Source organism: Pelobates fuscus, chromosome 1, assembly GCF_036172605.1.
Source record: "Pelobates fuscus isolate aPelFus1 chromosome 1, aPelFus1.pri, whole genome shotgun sequence".
Classification (NCBI taxonomy): domain Eukaryota; kingdom Metazoa; phylum Chordata; class Amphibia; order Anura; family Pelobatidae; genus Pelobates; species Pelobates fuscus.
The window spans coordinates 452866522-452893804 of NC_086317.1; the positions used below are offsets into that span (position 1 = coordinate 452866522).

Genomic DNA, 27283 nt, shown 5'->3' on the forward strand with positions numbered 1-27283 from the left:
CTCATTTCATCAGTCCATAAAACCTTAGAAAAATCAGTCTTGAGATATTTCTTGGCCCAGTCTTGACGTTTCAGCTTGTGTGTCTTGTTCAGTGGTGGTCGTCTTTCAGCCTTTCTTACCTTGGCCATGTCTCTGAGTATTGCACACCTTGTGCTTTCGGGCACTCCAGTGATGTTGCAGCTCTGAAATATGGCCAGACTGGTGGCAACTGGCATCTTGGCAGCTGCACGCTTGACTTTTCTCAGTTCATGGGCAGTTATTTTGCGCCTTGGTTTCTCCACACGCTTCTTGCGACCCTGTTGACTATTTTGAATGAAACGCTTGATTGTTCGATGATCACGCTTCAGAAGCTTTGCAATTTTAAGAGTGCTGCATCCCTCTGCAAGATATCTCACTATTTTTAACTTTTCTGAGCCTGTCAAGTCCTTCTTTTGACCCATTTTGCCAAAGGAAAGGAGGTTGCCTAATAATTATGCACACCTGATATAGGGTGTTGATGTCATTAGACCACACCCCTTCTCATTACAGAGATGCACATCACCTAATATGCTTAATTGGTAGTAGGCTTTCGAGCCTATACAGCTTGGAGTAAGACAACATGCATAAAGAGGATGATGTGGTCAAAATACTCATTTGCCTAATAATTCTGCACGCAGTGTATATATCTACTAGTCAGAGCAATCAATTACAATCCAAACTTCTGGTGAAATCACAGCAACAAATATACACACAAAGATATACACACACATTACAATTTTGAAAAACATTTATATGCTTTAATTTTTGTGTCCAGTTTTAGTATTGTATAATATTTTATGCATTTTATTATTGATCTGCTTTTGATGCTGACAAAGAGAATGTTTTTGGTTTGGCAATGAATGAAGAGACCTGAGACTCAGATTATAGAGAAATTATAATGGGATATTCAAGTAACCAGGAACAAAGGAAATATCTAAAAATGTTTTACTTTCTACAGCAGACAAACACAAAATGATTTAGTTGGGCACACTTTTATTTTCCCATTTTTCTTTTTTGTTATTTCATATTGATCTTGCTTTCTGAACTGTCTGTGTGAGAGAAAAAATAACTAAAATAACTTTCTCTCTGTGAAAGGAGAATTGTATATCTTTCTAAGACATATAACAGTGCATTACAAGAAATGCAGTGAGTGCCATGGCATAAAATAAAATGCAAGCTGTTGCGGTAAAAATATGTACTTTCTTTCTAAACATGCTAATTTGCTAATTTTCATAGTTAAACAAAAGCTTATATATTTAACATCCGCCGCTTTTACGATCTAAGCAAAAAAATAAAAAAATGTATTGCTGGAATTTCAAAAAAGGAAGGATATAGCTGTACGAGTAAACAATAAGTGTAATAAAATACACACACCTAGATTTTAGAGCCTAACATGGTAACATTTGGCAAGTAACAAAGCTATGCCCAAAATATGAAACATTATGTATTTACTGATGTAATGTCTCTGCAAAAAATAAAAAAATAAAACATGGGATCCACCGGACCCCAGTGTAACCAGAGGAGGCTTCCTCTCTTCGTCTCCCCAACTATAGACTTATGGAGTGAGGGGCAGAGGATGGCAAATTTGCTTGCATTATTCTTACTTTTAAAGTTCAAAGGATGCTCAGTCTTCTGGACACAGAAAGCTAATAAGGCCAGTGGATGCCCAGTTCTCTACCCTTTAATATCATCAGCGTCAAAAGATTCTCAGTTCTTATGTCGGGGGTAGGCAACCTTCGGGCACTCTGAGATACATCTTGCATTAGAGCTGTAAGAGCATTTTGGGAGATGTAGTCCCCAACATCTGATATGTGTGAAAGATTGACTACCCCTGCCTTAGGCCCTTTAATAGTAATAGTTATATTAAAGGTACGGATAAGTCCCATTTCCTTAATTCTCTAACAGCCTAGTAATCTTACTTATTGCAAAATGCAAAGTGTGTTTTAATTCAGTATTGCATTTTTTTTCACAGAACAAATGCTTATATCCAATAGTAAAACATTCTATTTATTGACATAACATTTCAAATAAAATATATTATTGTTACTGGTATTTAGAAAGTGCCAACATATTCCGCAGTTCTTTACAATTGCACAACAAGACAGTACGATATTAAGAGACCAATGCAAAATATAAAGAGGGCTCTCTACGTGAGCTGAGATCTAGCAATTAAAGCTCTTTTATAGTCTTCTAAGTACTTAGCTAATATCCTCTGAGTTTACAATCTAAAACTAACAGGATTATTTACTAAACTGAGAATTAAAAGCGGATTTCAAATTTAAAGTAAAAATAATTGAAGTGGAAAAAAAAATCTATATGTGTGCTTTTCTTTCAGTTAGGATACTTTGGCCTCAAATAAAAAAAAATACTTTGAATTCACATTTGTGAATGACCCTGTGTATATAGTAAAATATTTTAGTTTTTTTTTTCTATTTTCTAGAAATTTTATTGAGAAACGTGCCTTTTTTTCAGCTAAGGCACAAATAGAAAATGATGTATTAAAACATATTGCATAACAACTGGATGGATAAATGTTCCAAATATCGTCTTATCTTCTAGTCTTACTACAGTCTTAGAAATATAATAAAATGCATGTATGATTAACCTGCAGCTTAAAGGATAATTCAGCATCTTGGGAAATACAGTTCACATACATTTTAACATGATAACTTGGTGTTAGGTCAATTGGGCTTCAGGCTAGCAATCTATCATGGGAATGTACACCACTACTGTTAGCAAAGCCAACAATTACTTTGCCTTTAGGCTTGTTGCCCTTTAGAGTTGCTTAGGCTCGCAAGAAAATATACTTCTCAAACATATGCAGTGGCATTGGTATTTTGTCTTTTTTTGTATAAAGGTTATAAATAATCCTCCCTCACAAATTACAAGCACTTTTTTTTAAATTAACAGCTAGCGGCTATCCCATACTCACACTAATTCTGCTCTATCTTGCATGTATACTTTATTTCTTTACAACTAGCCAGCCTTTAAACCAGGCTTCCCCAAACTCCGGCCCTCCAGATGTTGCTGAACTACAACTCCCATGATTCTCAGCCTATCTATTTCATTGATAGAATCATGGGAGTTGTAGTTCAGCAACATCTGGAGGGCCGGAGTTTGGGGAAACCTGCTTTAAACATTCTGAATCACAATGGTATGTTTCACACATTTAACAATGACTGTATAGAGCTGTAATTGATAAATAAGCAGAATAGTCCACATAAGGTTTTAGGGACCAAATTATGCTTATGGGATAAAATATCATTGGCCTTATATCCAACGCCATACAAAGCCTGCCCCAAGCTAGTTTTTACACCTCCTCCCCCCCATGACCACAGTGTGCAACATGATTTTTAACCCCTTAAGGACCAAACTTCTGGAATAAAAGGGAATCATGACATGTCACACATGTCATGTGTCCTTAAGGGGTTAAGAAAAGGACTAACCTTCTCTCCAGCACCAAGTCTAACTTGGTGCTTCCCTTCACTGCTCCATGGCATGACGAGCATTGCGGATCACTGGGGACCATAGGCACATGCACAGGGCACACCGCGATGCATCTATGAATTTGCCCTTTAGGGTTGCTTAGGCTCATAGAAAATATACTTCTCAAACATGTGCAATGTCATTTGCATTTTGCATATTTTTATATAATGGCAGGTATTAATTATCTGTGACAGATTGTGACAGCACTGCATAAGCAACACGGTATCCGTAGGTATGTAAAATGGAAAGAAATAGTCCCAGCTCTCCTACTCAGAGGGCTTGGTGGCATGGTTTAATACCATGCTTCCAAACCTTCAAACTATATAAAAAAATCAATTTTGGGGTGTAGGGCATAGGTAATAGGACTAAAGGCACTATAGAAACTTCAATAAGATTAAGTTGTTTTAGTGCGTACAGTGTTTCCTTAAAAGTGCATTCTAATCACCATAATCACTACAGTGTGCTCTAGTGGTTATGGTGTTTAGACTGCCTATTTAAGGGATAAATATTATAAGTGTAATTTTGAAGCACAGAAATCGAAGAAAGCAAAGAAAAATAAAGGCAAGAGGAGAGATATTAAGGTAAGTGGGATAAGGAATCCAATCCAGGGATGCGGCTTTTGTTTCTTCCCTTTCTTGGATGCATTTCACTTTTCTGACAAACGTATCCATTGTGGGGGCTTGTGTTTTCCATATCCTTGCTAGACATAATTCTCCATCAGTACAAATTGTATTGCAAAAGGACAACGTAGTAAAAACACAAGTGTATTGTTGAACGGCTGCCATTCAATAGATCTAAAATAGGGCCAGGAGACACAAGTGTCTCCAGTATATCACTCAGTATCTGAAGGATATCCCACCAGAAGGTCATTATTTTAATGCATGTCCCCCATGTATGCTAAAATGTTGCACGTTCTCCACAATCTGCTGAATACATCAAGGGTCTGTTTTTGAAAAATGAGAAAAATTAGTATAAGTGCCATTTGGATAAACTTTTAGATCTGTTTTCCTTGATTGTGGTACAGATTTATAGTTTGCAGCAATTAGCAAATATTTGTGTCCATGTTTTATCATCTAGTTCCTTTCCAGTATCATGTTCCCATAGTTTCTGGAATGCCGTCTTCACCCCCAGGTAGATTATTGGAAAAGATTATATTTATATAAATGTTCGAATGTAGTAATGTGGTTTTTACACTCCCTACGTGGAAAGGATTCCAGAAAGTGGTGGATATATCCAAAATTTGTCACTACTGATCGAGGTTTGTTTTTTGTATGTGTTTTTTGTCTGCATGAACAGAACAATGTAACTCAATTCTAAATATATATGTCAGAGAAAAATAAAATTAAAAAAGTAGCAATGGGTAGATGGATAAGAGACACACTTCTATATTATACATTTTCTTCACGATTACTCAATAATATAGTTAAAGATAATGCTTTCTTTTATAAGATGGATAATCAAAATAATGTAGCTTTGTGTCTAAAGGCAGACTCCTAGGAGAGGAAAAAATTCTACTTAAAGTTGTAATAAAACAAAATTACTATTATTATTTTTTTTAAATGCGTCCTCCTGCTTTCTGGATTTGTCCCCCCCTCCTCTTTACGAATGCATATTTGTAGGTGTTTTTTATTTCATAACTGCAATAATACTTTTTCTGCCAAGCTATATTTTATCTTACAAGTATTACACTTTAATAAAATACATCTCTAATGTAATTAAAGAGAAAACGCTCAATATCACCTGATCTCTTACTGTGCACATTAGAATTTAAATAATAATTTGTTATAGCTTTCTGAGCTAGCTAGTTATATTTTCTCTGATATATCACATCCAATCAGTTGATTGGATCTGAAAATTAATATTAGTGATTACATCAGAAACCAACGTGAATTTGTAAATGCTTGACTGCTAAAATTGAAAATAAAACAACCAATCAAGTATTGAAGTTTGAAAATATAGTGTAGTCTAGTCAAATGGGACAATGAAAATGATTCCAAAAACAGATCCCCTTAAAATTCTATATTGTTAGATACAGTCAGATTTATAAAGATGCGTTTCATTATAGTCCCTTCTACCAAACAAATAAATAAATAAAATATAACAAAAATGTTACTTGTGAAACTATATTGAATACTTAATGTTAGAGTAGAGATTGTAGCCGTGTTAGCCCAGTGATGCAGACGTAATTTTGCTATTTTACAATACATAACAGAAGAACATGTATTTGTTTTAATTTTCTCAATGTTCTGTATCATGCTTTTACTGATATTTGCTCTTTGTGAATCACTGCTCACAAAATTCTAAATTGTATCTGATTTTATGCAAATGTATTATTTTAGCCAAAAATGGCAATATACATGTAGTCATTTAAAATTCCTAAATACACACTTCTTTAGAGAGGCCTATCGGCTTTCCCCTTAACTCCTCATCTCTTATAGGTCCCTCTGCTGTCTCCAATCTACTGTGCTCTCCTCCCTCACCCATCTTTCAGGTACATACAGATTTGATTCCCCTTGTATATTTGTCCATCATCCATTTAAATTGTAAGCTTGTTTGATCAGGGGCCTCTTCATCAACTGTTCCCGTATGTCAAACATGTATTGTTGGAGTGAAATATTTAACATGTTTACATATTAAACAGCGCTGTGAAATATCTTAGGACTATATAAATAATTGTAATTGTACTTTTTTTTTTTAACTTTTTTTTTTGTGCTGTGCAGAAAAAATCAGAACATACAATTTCGATGTACCCCAACGGCAATCCTCGAAACAAGCATCACATGGTATATTTGGGGTATCGAGTTAGACATGCACAATTTTTTGATATTGGGGATAAACATGAGTAGAACATTTATGCTAAGCCTATTAAGAGTAGCTTTATGCTGTAAACTGGCTTAATCGGTACGTGGGTTAGTCCATTATCTACACCAGTAATGCAGGTATGCAATGCTAGATGTGCAAACAGGCTAGTGCAGTTAGACTATAAAATAACATACAAGCTAGGGCAAATAATATTGCTTTAGAGAAGTAATCACCCTGGTTGATTGGGGTTGCCTGCACCGCCCTATTGGGAATGTGCCATCCTCGTGGTGGTCCGAAGACCTCACAGACAGGGGGAGTCCCATAGTCATCCGATACCTGCTCTGCTGTGTCTGTGTAGCAGGGAGCGAGTGTAAATCAGAACAGGCATCAGAACATAGTTTATGGTTTAAATTGTGTATCTTGTTGGGTTCCCTTGGGCTGCAGCCGTGGTTTGTTGAGCTTGTTACTGTTGTGCCTCTGGAGGCTGGTGTCAGCCTTGCAAGGGAGCCCGGCGCCATCCGCTTGATTCTGCAGCCCTCTGGCTTGTCCCGAAATAGGCTGGGTGGGGGGTGAGTACGAGGTCTGTTTTTCGGCTCGGTTCTCTCAGGCGGGAATGGTCGCCGCACGGTTTTCTGTCCCCTTAGTGCAGCCGTTGTTGTCCACTTGCTTGTGTCGCTTGTGCAGCTTGACATAGGCTTGTTTGGCCATGGGAGCAGGTGAGGGTTATTTTGCCTCATTGCATAGCAGGGTCGGAAGACCAGAGCCACGTTGGCTTCTGTGAGCACAGAGGGGGAGCAGGTCTTACCCTTGCCCCCTGCGCACATGGCGCCCACGATCTTGAGTGCAGCGCTCGGGCTCTTCAGCCTCGATTGTGATCTCTTGGTCCAGGCCACAGGGTGAGGACCGGGATCACCCACCCGGTCCGGGGTGGGGAGGGGAACAGGGCCGGGTCCACCTGGTTTTGCGCCTTTGGTTGGGGTCTGTGATACAGGATAGTGGGGCAGCAGCCGTCTGCTCCACTCACCGCTGGAGAGGGCCCCCGTTGGGGCAACGAAAGTCTCTCCTCCATGGGACTGAAGCTCGATGAGCCAGCCTCTCCCTGGATCCAGCAGTCCCCTTGCTCTGGGCACCATCGCAGTTGGTCAGTTTATGGGTCAAAAACTATGTTGAGCAGTTTAATCTTGGATTTGTTACAGGAGCTGCTGTTGCTCGCGACCATCCAGCTCGGCGGTCCGGCCCCGCCCCTTGTAATTGTACTTTTAGCTGTATCATAGGTGAGGGTGTCCCAACAAAGCCACATGCCTACGGTTTACATTTAGTACAGTCAGAAGCAGATGGATCCTTTTGGCAGAGTCCCGCGAGAGCTAAAAGCAAGGAGTATCAGGAGGAACTTTTGGTTCCTGACTCCTACAGCACACAACTTTACAGTTTGACTGTGGTTTATCAGAGCTCCACTTTCATAATTAGCTAATATAAGATTAGATCACAATTCAGATATGCAGCTGTAATTTCCGAACAATACAAAATAATTGGAGATTAGGTCACAACTACACATATCAGAGCTCCATTTCAGAGCTCCACAATGTGCCGTGACAAAGGTGAATGCAGTTGAATCGAGACAAAAGCATAGATATCAGAGCTCTATGTCAGAGCTCACCTTCTACATATCTAACACAACGAAATATTGATGGGTTGGGTCCAACAGCCGAACACCTGGCTTCCACAGTCCACTAGGCTACGTTCTAGTGCCAGGTCTTTATTTATAAAAATGTGTTTTAACAGGACAAATATCCAGAGAAATCAGATCTCAGTTAATTTCCAACATAATTTTAAAATGAATACATTATAGTGAAAAACTTACTACTCTTGAGAATTTTATACCTTTGCTAAAAAAAAAGAGTGTTGTTTTTATTGTTATAAATCTTAAGGATTCCGCAAGAAAGTTATTTATTTGATGGAAAATGCCAGGGATCATTAGCTATACTGCATAATAATTGTATTTGCCAGTGGCACACTTTGATGTCTTGTGTTCATTTATACAGCTGGTATAATTGCGAAATAGAAAATGCAGGTAATGCTGGAGATGAGAATCAAAAGCAAGCAGCAAATTAAATTGAGTTTTTACTAAACCTATAAATTAGATGAGGCATAAAATGTCATTGCAAATGGATGCAGCAATTGGTCAGAAGCAGGAATAGTACAACGGATCGGATTCATAGCTAATGGCTGGGAAATTGCGATAAGGACGTCTTACATGCTCTCTAAAAATAACTTCTTGTAGTTGATAGAGTTAGATAACCTTTAATTGCTTGATAGGACAACTCTTCTGTTGCTGCTATGTTTCAAGCAAGAATTAAATGATTAAACCTTTTTTTTTGTGGTCTGGATGTTGCTGCCAGAATTTTTTAAATATTGGGAATTAATTAAAAAGAAATACAATATAAAATAAAAAAGTTGCAAATTAGTAAGAAAAACAAAAAAATATATAATATATATTTAAAAATTATGATGAATTGTACAATAATTAATATGGAGCAGTATTTGTGCCCCAATAATGAAAAGAGTTGGTACAGCCTATTTCATCATGAAATGGGATCATGGAAAATAAAAAGGAGACAAATGTTTGGGGAAACTTGGTGTGGGTGGTGGGAAGGAGCTCAAGGTTACATAGTTACATAGTTACATAGCTGAAAAGAGACTTGCGTCCATCAAGTTCAGCCTTCCTCACATGTTTTTGCTGTTGATCCAAAAGAAGGCAAAAAAAACCTAGTCTGGTAGCTGTCAGTGGAGTAGAAGGTCTGTTTCTCCATGACTTTGGGTGTAGTTGCTTAGTTGCTTTCTAGTATTTCAAAATCGAAATGTTGTAGTGACATCGGGGCATTTTCCTAGGAGGCAACTTGCTTTGCAATTAAATAATTTGGAGATTACAACACTGAGCTGGTTCATAAAGTTGAAGATATTTTCTCATAAGCCCAAAGTAATTAAATTAACTAATGAATCTAACTTACTGAGTATGCTCACTTGACATTATTTGGCAGCAGAGGGAAAATGTATGGGGTTAAGGGATATCTTCAAAGCAGCTAAGCTCGATATATATGAGATTCATCTAAGTGGTAGGTGTTTATTAGTAAGAGAACACAGTTAGGGGGTTAATGGCACCCAAACAAAGGCAAAAAGACTAGAGAGAATATATTTTTCAAGAAAGAAAAACAAATATTATCAGGGTGTATTGACTAAGATTATTTAAATAGGTGGATTTTTTTCAATTCTTTATATTTGTAGTGCATTGCCATCATCACAGATAAGCATATACATGTCACATTATACCAGTAAGGAGTGGCAACAGGATTTAGCAATATATGTCAAGATTACTGCACAATTTTTAAATTGTAGGATGAAACAACTTAGTCATCAGAAGATTAGACTAGCCTCTATTTTAGAAAAATAATACAAACGACAAGCTTGGTACATTAATTCATTGAAAGGCTGATATCTGACTAGACACAAATAGTATGGCAAATCTACTTGATAAGTTGGGCTAACAGGCTTGGAACTACTTAAAATTCCAATGGGCTCAACATCACAGTGCACAGTATAAATTTAAATTAAAAATTAAAAAAACAGGAAGATAAATGAAATGGAAATAACACTCATATGGTAACTTTTTAAAGAGGATCATGATGGCATCCCTTAATGTGAAATGTGGTTAAGTGGGAAAAACAGACTACGTTAAACTAATGCCTTGATTGGGAAAGGGAGAGCGAATGGAGGATGTGGGATAGCCGCTGGGGCCAGCTTCATGTGTCAAGTGAGGCAAGTCATCCCTCCAGCCCCAGGCCTTTATGGAGGCCGGAATCTTGGGGGGATGAACTTGGATACTCATAAAGTCCATGTCTCTTCCCCATTGTTGTAGACGAAAGTCCTGGGTGCTTGGGCTCAATTGGGAGCGGGTACACTTCCATCCATATGGACAATTCGTTGATGCGTTATGGACAATTAACAAAGGATACAGGCATTTGAGGGAGAGTTGTGCCCAAGGGTGCCTTGCTCATTCCCCTGATGTCTCCCCTACAGCTCTTCTCATAATACAGGGTGTATGCTTTACGTGTTTCTAAAGTGTCCCAAAAGCAGAGAAACTTTCCTCCAGTTTCTTCAGGGATCACTCCATTAAGCCACAACTGTCTGCTTCTGCTTGAGTAGGAGTAGCCCTCCGAGATAGACGCATCTTTATAGTGTCTGCCTTAACAGCAACCATTTGTAGAATGTGAGAGTGTGACATGCAACAAGCCAGTGGAGAGCAGGATGACCCCTGCCGGTCCAGGGTAGGTGTCAGGTAAGTCTGTCATGAAGAATTGCCACCACACGATGTGGGAGGTCGGCCACCTCTCCCAACAGCTAAAAGCACCAGACCCCAATCGACTCCTTGGTCTGTGTGCCGAGCGGCGTTGGGTAAATAATATTAAAATGAGAGTGAAATAATTAGGTCCAGTCATACATGGAGCTGGCCAACTACTTTCGGTAGTAAACAGAGTGGTAAATCAAGAAATTAAAATAGTTATGAGCATCATGGGAGTGTAATTTGATATCCCTTTTGCTCCTTGTACTTTCCAGAATCAAAATGAATAAGTCATTGTAAAACAAAAATTCCATTGATGGCAAAGAATAAAAGAGTCAATTTTGTATTCCATATCTGTATGAACGATACTTCCTCTGGAGTGTGTTAAAGCTCCCCAATAACTACTTTCATAAATTCCTAATTAACCTTCTCATGGATTTTGTAATCAAGTCACCACCTTAAATTAATTTTAAACTCATAATCTCTAATTATTCAAATACTTTGTAATGAGAGCATTGCATTTTATAATAAAAATAATGCATTAAAAAGGTGTTTAAAAACGATAAAACAAAAATAAAAAGATAATTCAGAAAATCTTAACAGCAAAAAGCAATGTACTTTGTGATCAGAGTTAAGAATTGCATACACACAGTACAAACGATTAAAGTGCTCTGACATGGAAAAACTGCCTGAAAGGTTATTAACCTTATTAAAGTCAATAAATTCATAACATGCACAACATATAAACACATGACTAAAACAAACTCAGTATTAAGAACAAATAGACACAAACTTAATTTATGACAGCAAGTGTTTGTCAATTGTTGGGTTTTTAGCTTGTTTCATTTAACACAATTTTTATCGTACTTTAAAAATCCTTTAGCAGTTTTATATTATCTTTAGCATCTCATTATTTTATATTTATACTGTATAAACACCTATTTTCTGTTTAAACCACAAAAAAAGATGAGATTCTTTTCAATTTAACATAGAGTCATCTTGATAACTTAACGTGACTCACTGATATAGGAAGCAAGAGTTTATCAAAGGAACAAGTAAATTTGCATAAAAAAGGAGAATATCTGGTCATTATTTATTTGAAATGATGTTTCAGAACAATCGGATGAGTTTGCAATTAATTTTATTCACACCTCTTCTTTTATGGTGCTACGAGTGTCTGTTAGTGATGTCGTGAACATAAAATTTTCGGTTCGCGAACCGCGAACGCGAACTTCCGCAAATGTTTGCGAACCGGGCGAACCGCCATAGACTTCAATGGGCAGGCACATTTTAAAACCCACAGGGACTCTTTCTGGCCACAATAGTGGTTGAAGGGGGGGAGGAGACCTACTCTCCTTCCCCCCCGGCCCCCACCCCTGGGCGGCGGGTGGGGGCCATAAAGATAATGAGGGGGGGGACCTACTGTCCTCCCCCTCTCTGGCCCCCACTACTGAGCGGTGGGTGGGGGCCCTAAAAATAACAATATGGGGGAGACCTATTGTCCCCCCCCGGCCCCCACCCCTGAGCGGTGGGTGGGGGCACTAAAATTAACAATATTTTTTTTACAGGTTTTTAGTTAAAGGTCCCCCCTCATTATTTTTAGGGTGAGGGGGGTAGGTAGGGATACAAAATTTTTTTGGGGGGGAGGGGTGACTAGGGTCCCCCCCTTTGTATTTAGGGCCCCCACCCACTGCTCAGGTGGGGGTCAGGGGGGACAATAGGTCCCCCCTTAATGTTATTTTAGGGCCCCCACCCACCGCTCAGGGGTGGGGGCCGGGGGGGTCAGTAGGCCCCCCCTTATTGTTATTTTTAGGGCCCCCACCCACCGCTCAGGGGGGGTCGGGGGGGTGACCAGTAGGTCCCCCCTTATGGTTATTTTTAGGGCCCCCACCCACCGCTCAGGGGTGGGGGCCGGGGGGACAGTAGGTCCCTCCCTTATTGTTATTTTTAGGGCCCCCACCCACCGCTCAGGGGTGGGGGCCGGGGGAGGACAATAGGTCCCCCCTATTGGTATTTAGGGCCCCCACCCGCCGCTCAGGGGTGGGGGCCAGGGGGGAGGACAATAGGTCCCCCCTATTGGTATTTAGGGCCCCCCACCCACTCGCCGGGAACTATTCGCCAGCGAACCGTTCGGGACATCACTAGTGTCTGTGTGATATTTTCTTATTTTTGTCAACCATTGAGATGAAGTATGAGCTTGTCTAATGTTCCCCAGATGTGAGACAGGAGTCTGATCCCAAGAATGTCACACCTAAACTGGGACTGTTGGAAAGTATACCACAGTCTACATTGATTCATGCCAAAAATTATTTGACAAGTGAGGGCAGGGAGGCAACATTTTTATAAATATATTTTAAAAATTCTAGATTTATTTTTATCTTTTTTGAACCAACATGTGTGTACCTTGACACTTTAAATAGGAAATTATAATGTTTCTTTGCTCCCACCTCATAACTTCAGCTCAATTAAGTTGTAATTTGGACAGGAGTTTCCAGGTACCATCTTAGCTTCATCGGTTAAGCCATTTAACCCTAAATTTGGTCCCCCTTGACCTATTTCCTATTGCCTACTACAGTACAAGGAAAGTGTATAGTAATAGTCTGAGAGAGTCCTTTGGTATTTTCAAACTATCACCAGCAGCTTCTTAAGGGGGAACCTGTTTGGAAAGACTTTGACACCTGAACTCTCCTGGACATATAACGTCATTTTTACTAGTTGGTCGACAATTCACTCTTTACTGAATACATATTATGAGTTTTTATAACACTACTGTTTACATTTAATTACACAGCATACATTTGATTTCACATCAGTTAAAAATGTTTAAAATTGATGCTGAAAAGTTAAGGACATGGAATCATGCAAACTGAATTAGACCTATTTAATGGTTAAAACCATGCTCCACAGAAAATTGTTCCTTCTCCTGAGATCCATTGTTTTTAACAAAACAAAAAAGGCCTAATTTATTTAAAATGAATTTGCAAACTAAAGTGATAAATAATTTCTTGAGGAGAGAGGTGTCAATTACAATCGAACAATGTGCCAAGTGCCAAGGAAGAGAAATGTTATCATTTATTAACACCTCCGTGCTGGAGGGACAAGTAACACAAAGTCCTTTCTTTTCAGCATCAAATAAAATAAAAAGTGCCATGTTTTATCAGAAAAATATTTGTGTCTGAAACTTGGGTATCACTGTATTCTACTGGGACATGCTAGATTATAAAAAAAATCATCATAGAAACATCAGAACTAGGAATCGGCTGTAACACTGAACTGTATTAACATTATTTGTTCTTTAATAAAAAACCTTTTTTTCTAGCATTCTACAAAGCAAAAAGCAATAGAAATATGAAGCTGAAAAGACCTGCAACACAGAAGAAAGGATGGTAATTGGTTGCATTTTGTGTCTTTGCTTGTATAGATCCTTATCCCTGGATTTTTCAGATTTCTGGATCTTAGATGTTCCACCTGAATTTTAGATATTTCAGCTAACATTCTATTGCCGGGGTCAATGAGAAGTCTATCTAAAATTCAGATTTTTTAGCTACTAGAGATTTATTCCAGATGCCAATTAGTTCCAGCTAGTTAAGGTCTACCCTAAAAGTCAAACAGGTCTCTATATGGATTCTCCCATGATCATGTGTCAGTTAGACTTGTGCAATTGCCAACTGAATTTGGATTTGCATCCAGCTTTTTTCTGTATCTATAGAATAAGGCAATACCATATGTTTATTGGCTGACAATACTCAGATGATGCATCTAGTCAGAGAATGTGGTTCTACAAAGGCCTGCTAAGCTTTGTAGAGTTAACTGAATTATTGTGCTGGAAAAGACCAGAGGCAGAATCTGCCAGCACCAGGCAGAACCTAAGTAATAAAACTACTTCACTGTGGCAAATGTGACACCGTAACCAGTACTCTAGTTGGGGTGTTCCCTTAAATCTTCCAAGACTCCTTCACTACCTGTTTTATTCATAGTTCCTGGCCCCTTTCTTTTTTTCTCTAGAAACTGCCTCACTTGCAAAATTCTTCGTTTTGTTCTATTTAAAAGTCACCTATTCACTGATTTACCCCAGATAAACCTCTCCTCCTCTAAACGGTCTCCTGTGTTACTGGAATGTGTTACTAATTATCCCTCCTTTGTCTCTGTCTGGATGTCTATCCACTTCCTGAAACTCAACCACCCAACATATTCTCAATGCTCCTTTCCTTTCTGAAGTCAGCCATATTAATCAAGTTAATTTCTCATCTCTAAAGGTTTTGCAATTTCCATTTGAAAAGAAGTTTCAGCTTTATTCCACATTAGATACAGAAACATAGGTTGACCACCTCAACTAATTACATTTTTACCCTTTGAGTTAGAATAACCTTCTAAAGAGGCTTAGCTTTACATGTAAATCTCAACCTTTATTTCTTTAACTGCTATCTTATAATTTTTTTCTATATAGTGTCTGCCCACTGCCCACTAAGTTAGAATGTGTTATTGTTTTGTTGATAAACAATCTTAAATGCGTAGAGGAGACAGGCACCAACAGTCAGCCTATACAGAAGCAATTTATATCAATAGCATCAGAAAAAAAAGCACAAAATTATCTTTTTTTCTTTTCATTTATTGCTTCAGGAAAAAATACTGATTTTCCAAATAGTCATTAACCACTTCGCTACCAGAATCAAGCATAAATGTCTTTATATTCATGTATTTTGCCACATGAATGTTAGCATACATAGCATTACTCGCTCTCATTTATACTTTAGTTATAGTTTCCAGCCAGTAGAGGAAGACATTTCTCTGTTAGAAATCAATGGTCACTGATAAAATGCTTGGAGGTTTGCTAGAAATGTAAGCTCACTTTCTGCTTACAAACAGTAAAGGAAGTTTCAGTGGGTTATATAAGTTACACAGTCAGGGACTGGAGAGGTGTGAATGGACTCTAACATTTCACTTTCAGTGTTACATTAACATTCCAGAGATGAATGAAGATTCCTATAGCAGTTTTAAATATATTTTGTTTGGAAATATATAATGTAACTGTATTCACTGTATATGGGCATTTTTCTCAAATCCGTTACCTATTTGCATTCTATTATCATTTTTTAGTAAGCTGTGCAGCTAATAATGCCTACATAGCCCTTACAAATACCAAAAGGCAAGGTATTTGACCATTATTATTATTATTAATCTATTTGTTACACTTTGTTACACCTACTCTTACAGTATGTGAGAAAAACAGATTTTGCTTGCTTTTATACTTTATGCTTTTATATAACACTTCAGATCTTGTGAGAAATATTGCAAGATAAAAGACACTGTATTCTGTCTGGCTTTTCATCTCCCAAATATTTTTTTAATAAAGCCGAACGAATAAGTGAAAACTTGTTTTCTTTGTCCGAAAAACAACCTGTACCATAAATTGCTGTGTTATGATATGTTTATATGCTAGATAAGCATCCCATGTTCTGTAAATGCTAATATTTTTCAATCAAAAAGTACTCGATATTGAAGGGGTTAATTTGTAAGCAGAATGACCTAATCTATGTAAAATCCATAGAGTGTTCTTAAAACAGAATCAAGATCTTAGCAAAAGTGAACCCTTTAAAAACGAGGACTCATAAGAAAAGATTTTCCAGCTTACAGACAATAATGTATTCTCAACACTCTGCTATACCCAGGAGCACAGCTAAATTCCAGGATTACAGCAAGATAACAGAACCAAAATTTAATTTAACACATAATAATAAACAATTGATATTAATTTAAAAAGATATATACTTACTTGCCAAGAGCAAAGCATTCCATTTTTACTGTCGTTCCCTTAGCAGCGGTAAAAGTATAAGGAAAATGGACCTCAATTTTTGGCTCATATTCCCCCATCACACCTGGGAAATAAAGAATAATCTTAAAAAATAAAATGAATATCACTTTTACATGCCCAGAATTTTTACAGTGGAATACATTATCATAAAAATGATGACTGTAGGTGGAAAGTGATAAGGCTAAAGATAAAGGAAAATTATGAGTTTAAGTTAATCTGTACCATGCAAACGTAATCTTATTTTATATCATCTAAATTAGTTATCGAATATTGTTCTCTCATGTCTATTAAGAATGTTGTAAATGCCTACCAGTTAATTGGAATAAGCGGAGCTTTTGCTAGCACATTCATTGCAATTCGCATGTATTCTTGCAAAGTAATTAACATTAACTTCATGCCAATTTGCTGCAGATACTTTCTACCACTAACACATTTGGATGCAGCCTAGAACAGGAATACACATGGCTTTACAGATGTCACATTCACAATAAATGTAATATCACAAGCATGTATGTGCAAGCTAGATGAATTTATTTATTTAGTTATAAAATATTTTATCAGGAAAGAATCAAAGAGAGGGTTAAGATCCCACAAGGTCCAAGTCAGATTACCAGTTTCTGGACCCCCTTCACTCACAGTATAAGGATGCTGAATGTGGCCAAGATTGACCAAGCATCTTCATGGAGCCTTGACCTCTCTCTAAATTCTGAGCTTTAGGTGTCTGCATTAAGTTGTCTTAAGCTCCATCTGGCTTTGGAAGAATTTAATTTGTGTTCATGATCTTAATAATAAATTTTACGTATGAAAATGAAATTATCTGAAGATCTTGTATGAGAAAGGTTAATGTATTGGGTGGGAAGTCACCTAGCTTGACCGATAGTGAATACTGTCGGCCTAATAAACCTTAGTCTTTTTCACTTGGTCACAGAAGAGAAGGATATGTATGCTGTGCAAGCAAATACTGAGCCATGTGGTCAGTTGTGTATCCATATTATAGTATTGGTAAAACTAAAATTATGCCAAAAAACAACCACATTTAAAATATATATATAAGAGATAAACCAAACAGACAAAAAAAAAGCCAAGAACAAGCATATGCCTTAGTATAGAAATTGCTGATTATTTTATTTACACAAACTCATTTCTAAATAAAAAATGAGTGTACATTGAAGTAACATTAACCCCCTCATGCCAGTATGAGTGTGCACACCATTCCCAGGGTATGTACCCATACCCCAGGTAAGTGTAAACACATTTTGCATATTTGCAAATGAAGTTTGTTTATCGCAAAACATTTCATTTCCAAACTATGCCAAGAATCTAGTCATTGAGCTCACAGTGCTCTGATGCAGTAGATAATCCTTTGAAAGCAAACACACTGTGCTATAAAATTGTCTTTCTTTGAATTTAGTTTAAAAATAATTGGGCCTATTCACTGAATAGGGGATTTAGGCGAAAAGCACATTCAATAAAAGAAGAATTAAGGCATTTAAGCTGGAGAATGTATCCAATTGAGTTATGTTAGTCAAAAGTTTGCACCTTTTTTTCCAATTTTGACGTACCCCATAATCACCTCCAGTTAATAAATATAAAAAAAGCATAAAACTGATTTGTTAATACAAATACTGAAACAGAAAAACAAAGCGGTAATTGAAGCTCCGTTGAGGGCTGAGAAATAGTCTAATGTAAAGTTGCGTGCCCTCTGGCAATTTTAAATATTTGTTTTCAAGTTTGTGTTTAATATTCTATTATGCATTAGACAGATACACAGCTGCAAATGTTTGCAGAACTGCCTTGCTGTTTATTCATTGATAGACAACAGTGCTCCATCTTTGGCATGTCACATTTTTTTCCGGTTTAAAAGATCATCACATGTACAAATTTGTTTTTTTTTCCCTGTAGACTCTTCGGTGTTGAGAATTTATCTTCTTCTTTTAGATTTGTTTTCTAACGGCATTTTCTTCTACTTAGCAGTCTTATTCATCTCTGTCTTTGTAACAAATGTATCCTTTGATAGTCATTGCAAAAACATCCTGGAGAAATGTCACTATCTTTTTTTTTTTTTTTTATAAAAAATGCTTTCATTTGTTAGTTAAAATTCAACCTGCCTGATAGCAATTCAATGTTTATAATTTATTATCACTTTGTTAACTTTCAAAAAGTGGATTGCGAAATTAGACAAAAGATTTGAGAACTGTTTGTATAAGAAAATGACAAACAAAACAAACTGATGTAATTGTAAAAACAATAAATTATCAAAGGGCACAGGTTCTAAATCACAGTGCACTTGTCGTGAAGTTAAGAATGTAGCCAGAGAAAGTTGTTTTGTTGAAAAGGTAATTAAAATACAAGCTTTTCAATTAAATAGAAAGAAAGGCTTTCAACTTCACTGTGTGGATTTAAAAAAGTTTTACCAGCAGAATTATAAAACTATTTATTTAGCAATAGCAGCTGAAGGTGGTGGGACAGAGATTTTGTTTTCACATTTCATATCTGTGCGGTCTTATGTAAATTAAGAGAGACTTATAATCTTATTTATAAAAATATTCCTAATTGCTATTTTGGAAGCCTTCTCTTTTTTTCAAATTAATGCTTTGTCAGTCTGATTTAGATTTTTTTTTTCAGCAAGACCAATTGACCACGAAAAAAGTACACAACATCTTAAATTTTTCAAATTGCTAAGAAAACAACTTATTCCATCCACAAAATTGTCCCACCAGCAAAAAGGCCCAAAAGTTGAGTAAAGCCCAACCCAAGGAATTCTGGTTTAATGTTAAACGGTGTGTTAATGATTAAATATTGGACTCTAGGCACCTGGGACTCTAGACACCATAAGCATTTTAATGGGTTAAAGTGGTTATGGTGCATGGAGTATTCCTCTAAGAGCACTGGGTGTTGGCTGATGCAAATTCCACATGTCTGTTGAGTTGATATAAAGTATCCTCAAGCTAATGTATACTTAACAAAACAAAGTAGAAAACAGCTACAGATGATCTCACCAATATCCTAGAACAGGGATAGGCAACCTTCGGCACTTCAGATGCTGCGGACTACATCCCACCTAGTGCTCTTACACCCATAATGCTGGCAAAGCATCATGGGAGGTGTAGTCCAAAACATCTGGGGTGCCAAAGGTTGCCTACGCCTGCCCTAGAATTTGTTGATTGTGAGCTTATTCAAGTATAACTGATATTCCCAGACTTATTAGCCTAGACCTAACTGAACCACACTAACCAAAAAATTCTGTTCACTCTATAAAACTTAACGGGGTTAAAGGTCATTCGGGAGGAAATCTATAGGTTCCATTCACTAACCAGTGAGAAATGTTGGAAATTCAAAGGGCATTTCAAATTTAAGGCCAAAATTAGGTCTGCAAGGTAGAAATGCTTCCAGTCTTGGTAAGTTGGCCTTAAGTTTGAAATTAACATTGAATGCCTAACAACTGTTAATTTAGTGAATACGCCTGTAAAACAATACTTTGTATCGCTCTTGTTGATGTAACAATTCACTTAAACAATTTAAAAAAAAAATAATGTTTTAAAAATGTCAAGGCTGGCAAATTTGGTTGAAGTCAGTTGTCAATCTACTCCTTAATGAATAGACCCCAATATATAAATAATATATTTATCGAAGAAATTGTTATTAACTGCTCTGTATTCTGATTTTTTTTTTTACTTACCTCCGTAACAGAAGTTTCGAACACACTTGCTTAATAGCACAGAATAAAAGAGACGTGAGATAATTTGTTACTACATAGCTGACAGATTCTTCATTGGATTTCAATAATATATATATCAAGCATGAAATTACTTTTAATAAAGATATAGTAGAATGTCCTAGATAAGGATGTCTGCACAGGTGAGTGGAGGCTCTTATGAAAGTCGAAACATCTCATAAAATACCTTTTAAAGGACACACGGTGAGTAAATGGCTTTTAAACATAATACATCACAATTAATGTCAGCCAGTTCATGGTGCTTTGTTTATTTATACTTTTAATAGGCAGTTATAAAATAAGGCATTACATTTTCTAGCAAAGTGATATGTTTACATTTGACAGTTTTGTTCAACTAAACTAAACCAAACCAGTTAAAACTGGCCTGTTATCGACAGATAAAAGATTAGATTTTTGCAAAATGCCAAATCTATGAAAAATCCAATTAAAAATGCGTAGATAACACTGAGATAGAATTGTGTGAAATGTAGTCTAAAAATGGCTGGAAACCGGTGGCATAGACCAATAGTTACATTTTAGAGAAACAAAAAATCTGCACCATTCGGTACCTGTTTCCAAACAAAAATGACCTTTCTCAACATGCATTGAAATTAAACCATCTTTTAAGAAAAGAAGGAATCTTAGCACCTAAATCTGGAAATTAGTCTGGATTCGAAAGGGATTTCTAATAAAGTGATGTATTAATGTGACTTTATTGATCATTTGTATAACCTTAATTCGAATAGTAAGATAATTTCTGTAACTTATTTTTAGTATAACCAATGCACACAGTACAAGAGGGTGATGTTTTAAATAAAAAAAAAAATAGCACGGTAGATAGAGCTAAATAGACAAAAAATTAGATGTCAGAAAAACAGCATCGCAACATTTGATACCAAATTATGAATCTGATTGAAGAACTGACTGTTGATTAGAAGTATATTCAGTATTTTTTATGATGCTCTTTGTCTACATTAGAACATGGCGCATTGAAAACAAATTGCAATCAGGCTTGCTAGCTGTCTCAAAGAGTACTGTACAACCAACGTTACCCCTTCTGGTACCTATGCTGGACGAGTGGAAATTAGAATGTTTGCAGAATTTGAACATGTTAAATATAAAAATCAATATTTATCTGGCAAATCAATGTTTACATTTTTAAAAAGTTTCCATTTCCACATTTAGTCCAACCTACAAGAAGTACGTCTAATCCAGGGGTCATCAAACTCCGGCCCCCCAGATGTTGCTGAACTACAACTCCCATCTATGTAATTCAAAGAATCATGGGAGTTGTAGTTCAGCAACATCTGGGGGGGGCAGAGTTTGAGGACCCCTGGTCTAATCCATTGAAGCACATATGCTCATCTATGGAAAGATTTAGACAATAAACATTAATTTGTTATAATTAACTATTACATTTAAAACGGTTTACAAACATTTGCTCACAATAAGGATGAAGAAGAAAATGGAAAATCCTTTAGTATTGACACTTGATAGGTGTGGCATATCAAGATGCTGATTAGACAGCTTGATTATTGCACAGGTGTGCCTTAGGCTGGCCACAATAAAAGGCCACTCTAAAATGTGCAGTTTTACTGTTTTGGGGGAGTCCAGGTGTTTCCGAAAACCAGTCAGTATCTGGTGTGACCACCATTTGCTTCACGCAGTGCAATACATCTCCTTCGCATACAGTTGAGCAGGGTGTTGATTGTGGCCTGTGGAATGTTGGTCCACTCCTCTTCAATAGCAATAAAATGCACCTGTGTTCATGTCTGGTGAGTATGCTGGCCATGCAAGAACTGGGATGTTTTCAGCATCCAGGAATTGTGTACAGATCCTTGCAACATGGGGCTGTGCATTATCAGGCTGCAACATGAGGTGACATTTGCCCTGTACAGTGAAAATCGGGATTCATCCATGAAGAGAACACCTCTCCAAAGTGCCAGAGCCTATCGAATGTGAGCATTTGCCCACTCAAGTCGTCAACGATGACGAACTGCAGTCAGGTCGAAATCCTGATCAGGAAGACGAGCATGCAGATGAGCTTTCCTGAGACGGTTTCTGACAGATTGTGCAGAAATTCTTTGGTTATGCAAACCTATTGTTGCAGCAGCTGTGTGGGTGGCTGGTCTCAGACGATCTTGGAGGTGAAGATGCTGGATGTGGAGGTTCTGGGCTGGTGTGGTGTGGTTACACGTGGTCTGCAGTTTGTGAGGCCGGTTGGATGTACTGCCAAATTCTCTGAAACGCCCTTGGGGATGGCTTATGGTAGAGAAATTAATATTCAATTCAAGGGAAACAGCTCTGGTGGACATTCTTGCAGTCAGCATGCCAATTGCACGCTCTCTCAAAACTTGCAACATCTGTGGCATTGTGCTGTGTGATAAAACTGCACGTTTTAGAGTGGCCTTTTATTGTGGCCAGCCTTGGACACACCTTTGCAATAATCATGCTGTCTAATCAGCATCTTGATATGACACACCTGTGAGTTGGATGGATTATCTCGGCAAAGGAGAAGTGCTCACTAATACAGATTTAGACAGATTTGTGAAAAATATTTGAGAGAAATAGGCCATTGTTTACATAGAAAGCGTCTTAAATCTTTGAGTTCAGCTCGTGAAAAATAGGGGCAAAAACAAGTGTTGCGTTTATAATTTTGTTCAGTGTATATATATTTATACTATGTTTTTTGATAAAATAGTTATTATTCAGATTTAATTTATGCGTATTCTCATTTTGTAAGCATAAAAATAAAAACTTTCTTGGGGGAGCTAAACTCATTGAGTTGTGAAATCTTTATGCTTTTTTAATAACAACATTTTAATAGCATTAACATTAGCAACAAATACAAAGAAAGTTAATAAAAGTGTATTATTTGAAAATGGAACTTGTAGCATTTGCACATAGAATATTAAATTGTTTTTATAAGCTTACTGGAGGTGAAATCGAATTTCTTTTAAATGAATGATTGTCAAGGACATTTGGACAAATGAGGTATTCACTTTACCGAGGAACTAGTCAAGGATTTCTTCATGTTTTTATTTAATTTAGTTTGTATCATGAAGATAAGTTTCCCTTTGAGACATGTAGAAAAATGAAGTAAAAGATTGATAACAGCTAAATTCATACAATCTTGCACAATTTGACATGAAGATTTAATATCATTTTCTATTTCCATAGATGAAAATGTAAGGAAGCTATGGCATGATTGGAATATCTCATCTCTCTGTCCCTCTGGTCTAAGCAATGAATCAGAATATATGAACGCCAGCTCTTTACTTAGGTCTCAAAAGGTCAATTGAAGGTAATAGAATTTGCCATTGATGGGAAAGGGATAAAAAAGATAATTGAATAACTAGCTTCACTGATCTAGATAGTGATCTTATCCAAGTAAATTATAAATGTTTTTAATGTATTGTCCCTGTTTGGTTGGCAGAATCTGTCCCATTTTAGAAAAATTTAAGTTGATAAGAAAAGTGTTTCTTTATCACAGTTTAAAAAACTCTTCTACTGTTGGCATCTGTTTTCAACATTATTTGTAATTCTCATGGGACTTATCCTGAATGTGTAAGGTGACTTTTTTTTGCTCTCTGTAACCAGCTCCAAAGGATTTTGCAGAGCACTGTGAGAATGGAATTTGTAAAAAGATTGGGGAAACATCAATGAGTTGGCAGTAGTATCTGTTAGATCACAACAGCCAAATGATTCAGACATAGATTACAAAAAGGTATTCAGTTGGTATTTTTGCTAGTAGGCTAGTGGAATATAAAAAGGTAGAAGATAGACAAATTCACTAACAAAGGGAAGCTTAAGGTTCTGTTGCAGCATCTATATGTGGACCTCTTCTCCCTCCCAAACAGTATAGATAGTCTGCTACTGTTCCATAGGTATACATTAAGGCAAGGAGGCTTAATATTGTCAGGATAGGGTAGCAACCAAAACACACAGTGAGTGATTAGGTGTGTACTGGTCTTTAGATTTAGATTTTCCACACTAACGGTGGACAGAGTCAGAATAAATAACCGAGGTCAAGGATAGGAGAAAAATTGATAAACTATATACTAGCGAAGGCTAAAGAAATACAAAGGTTAAGAGAAATGTTAAACAAGCCATGAATCAGATACCAGAATCAGAATATAAAAGAATGCTTGTTTCCTATTGGCTCACATCATCTTAGAATTCATGGGTGGTACAAAACCCTACGAGAATGATACAACATCCTCTTGAATATTATACTAACTAGAACATACTGGTCTTCATGAGCATAATACCATTACCATATCAAAGGATTGAACTATCCATTGATAGTTTCAAGCCATATGGTCAAAATCAGTTAGTTTACATTGAAACTAGACATACAGGCAGCTTAAGTGTAAAATGTCTCACCTTGCAGGACCTTTGATAGATCAAAAAGGGCAATCCGTTTCACACCTTGCAGAAGCCCCTTTTGATCAAAAGAGTAATTTCTCTCTGCCATTTATCCCCTAGCCAGGGGTCCAATTATTGATGCACTGCACAAGTTATATTAAATAGCAATATTCCATAGTGCAATAATTAATTTCTGCACCCTTGCCGTGACACCTATGATTTGTAATTTCTACAGCACAAACTGAAAGAAGCATGCAGGAAAAAAATACATGCATGTTTTCTTTGGCGTATATATCTACAAATTGTTTTAAAAAAAAAATCACATTTTTCAATAGTGTACTTTTAAATCACAGAAAATTATATTTGAGTCTGTTTGGTGAGGAAAATGTACAATGGACATTTTATGGTGTTAAACTATATATATTTTTTAAAAGTAATATATTTTCATACATCAATCATTTGACAAATGCAAATTATGTTGTGCAATTTAACCCTTAAGGAGCTATGATAAAAACTAGAGAATAGTAGCCATTGTTGTTGAATGAGTTCACCTGATCTGCCATGACTCAAATAATTTGTTCCCACAGCCCAATAAAAAAGGCTGGTCGCTGCAACATTAACATGGAAAACGCATTACTTTTAACAACATAATAAAGTCCTCCTAATTAAAAGTAATCATTAAAATGAACTGCTTTGCTTTAACGTTAAAGAGACTATCAAAATGATTACTGAAAATTTGGACTATTATTTACATGACAAAAAAATGCTAAAAGGTGTTTTTTTTGGTCAAGGAATATTATTTTGTGCTCCTCCGTGAATCCATTTTCAAGTGGTCAACATTAAAACTTTATATAAGTAATCATTAAAATTCATCTTAGAAATGCAAGAGTACCAATAGAGAATATATATTGCATCACATCATACTAAAAAACAAACGAGGTGCAAATGGGACAGATAGAAAAAAATCTAACCACTAGATGCATTTCACATCTCACTGGATACATCGACAACAGCTCACCCTATTATCTCATGTAAGCTAACACCAAACTATTTTAAAAATTGGGCAGACTAGATGAGCCGAATGGTTCTTATCTGCCATCACATTTGATGTTTCTATGTTTAATATACCATATTAGTACATGAATTTTGGATAACCCAGAGGTACTTGAAGGGTACGTTTTTAGCGATGTAGCTATTTCGCAGTATACCCTAAAGAGTAGTGGAATTATTTCCCACCCATATATGTCTGCAGGGGAATATAGCTTATCTTTGTGTTAGCTGTAAATATATATTTTTGCTTGTATCCATTTTATCTTCCCTGTCGCTTTTCCCATTCTTTAGTTCATTGAGTGGTTAGGAGGTGGACCTTTTGGGGATTTAGACTTGTTATCTAATAATTTAGTTTCTAAGACTTTTGCTACAAGGTCTTCTTTCATTTAGCCCATGGACACTTCCAGTTACCACTCACGTTTTTTAGTCAGCACTTTATTCATCTTTTCTTTTTCTTTTTATACAGATCTTCCCCTATGTGTATTCATTTTATTTATGGTTTATTATACCTTTAATAATGTTATTTTCAATCTTTTTTTAATATAATCTTCAGTCCATTTAGCTGTGTAAGTTTACTAACCTCATAGCTTAATTTATACTATAAGATTTGCCATGCACAAGGATTCAAGCCTAATTCTTTAGGGTAGCAGAATTAACAAAACCTTTATTTTCCAATGAGCTGAAGTTGTCTAGGTGCCAATAGTGTCCCTTAACACAGACCTCAGAGCACAACAATGGTCCAGATTTTGACAGTATTTGCAGTGTAAAAAAAAAACTAAATTGAGAAATTGCTAAATCATGCACTGTTGGTGTGCTTTGAGGACTGAGTTAGCAACCACTGGTGTACCAATGGGTTGACATGTCCCTCATGCAAAGGAAACTGTCTAGCCCTTTATTTCTGAACTGCTTGTGGCATGCTGGTGGCATGGGTTTTCCCCGTAATGGCATATGACAAGTGAGCAAATATTTTCATGAAAACAAACAAAAAAAAGGATAATGCACATTCTTGTGGATTTCCTTCTTTTTATCTTTGCTTTTTCCATTGTAGTGTCCACAGTGTATTTACCATGTCTGGTTAAGATATGCCACTACTACTGTGATTCTTTGTAGATTCTTTGTAGAGTTCAATATGTAAAATGACATAAATAAAATTCCAAAAAGTTGGAATTTGCCAAAGCTCCGGGGGCAGTGACAAATGTGTTATACGTGTGAGGTGAGACAATGCTGGTAGAGAGGAAGAGCTGTTGAGTGACTAAAGAGTTACAGAGAGCCTTCCAAGGACTTTTCTACTTGATTTGTTAAAATAAAATTTGTGTGTGAATTTAGTTTTTTAACTCTACTTAAGACACAATAAAGGCTTCACAAATACCAACAATCTCTGTCTGTGGTCCGATATATGCATGGTGGATCCACCAAATTCAAGGAGCTTGATCCCTCCACGTCTCTTAAAATGATAGTGGCACACAATACAATCAAATGCAGTGAGTTTGATTCTATTCGATTTTATCTGATTATATGATTTTAAAGTGTATAGATGTTCTGCATTAGATGTTCTTCTATTTTGTCTTAAAGGTATATCACAAAAAATGATAAAAGATCACTTTATATAAGTATTCTTCAGTTTGTATATGTTTATTTTGTGCACCAAACTTTGTAGACTATTGCAATAAATCCCAATAAGCACATATTGATTGCT

General features: G+C 36.7%; 1 protein-coding gene across 1 annotated transcript in view; it reads right to left on the reverse strand.

Moving 5' to 3' along the window:
- Window positions 1–27283, reverse strand: part of CNTN5 (contactin 5) — a 1203952-nt gene that overhangs the window by 258551 nt on the left and 918118 nt on the right. Inside the window, exon 10 of the mRNA XM_063430510.1 lies at window positions 16416–16518. Coding sequence (XP_063286580.1) covers window positions 16416–16518 — 103 coding nt within the window. The remainder of the gene's footprint in view (window positions 1–16415; window positions 16519–27283) is intronic.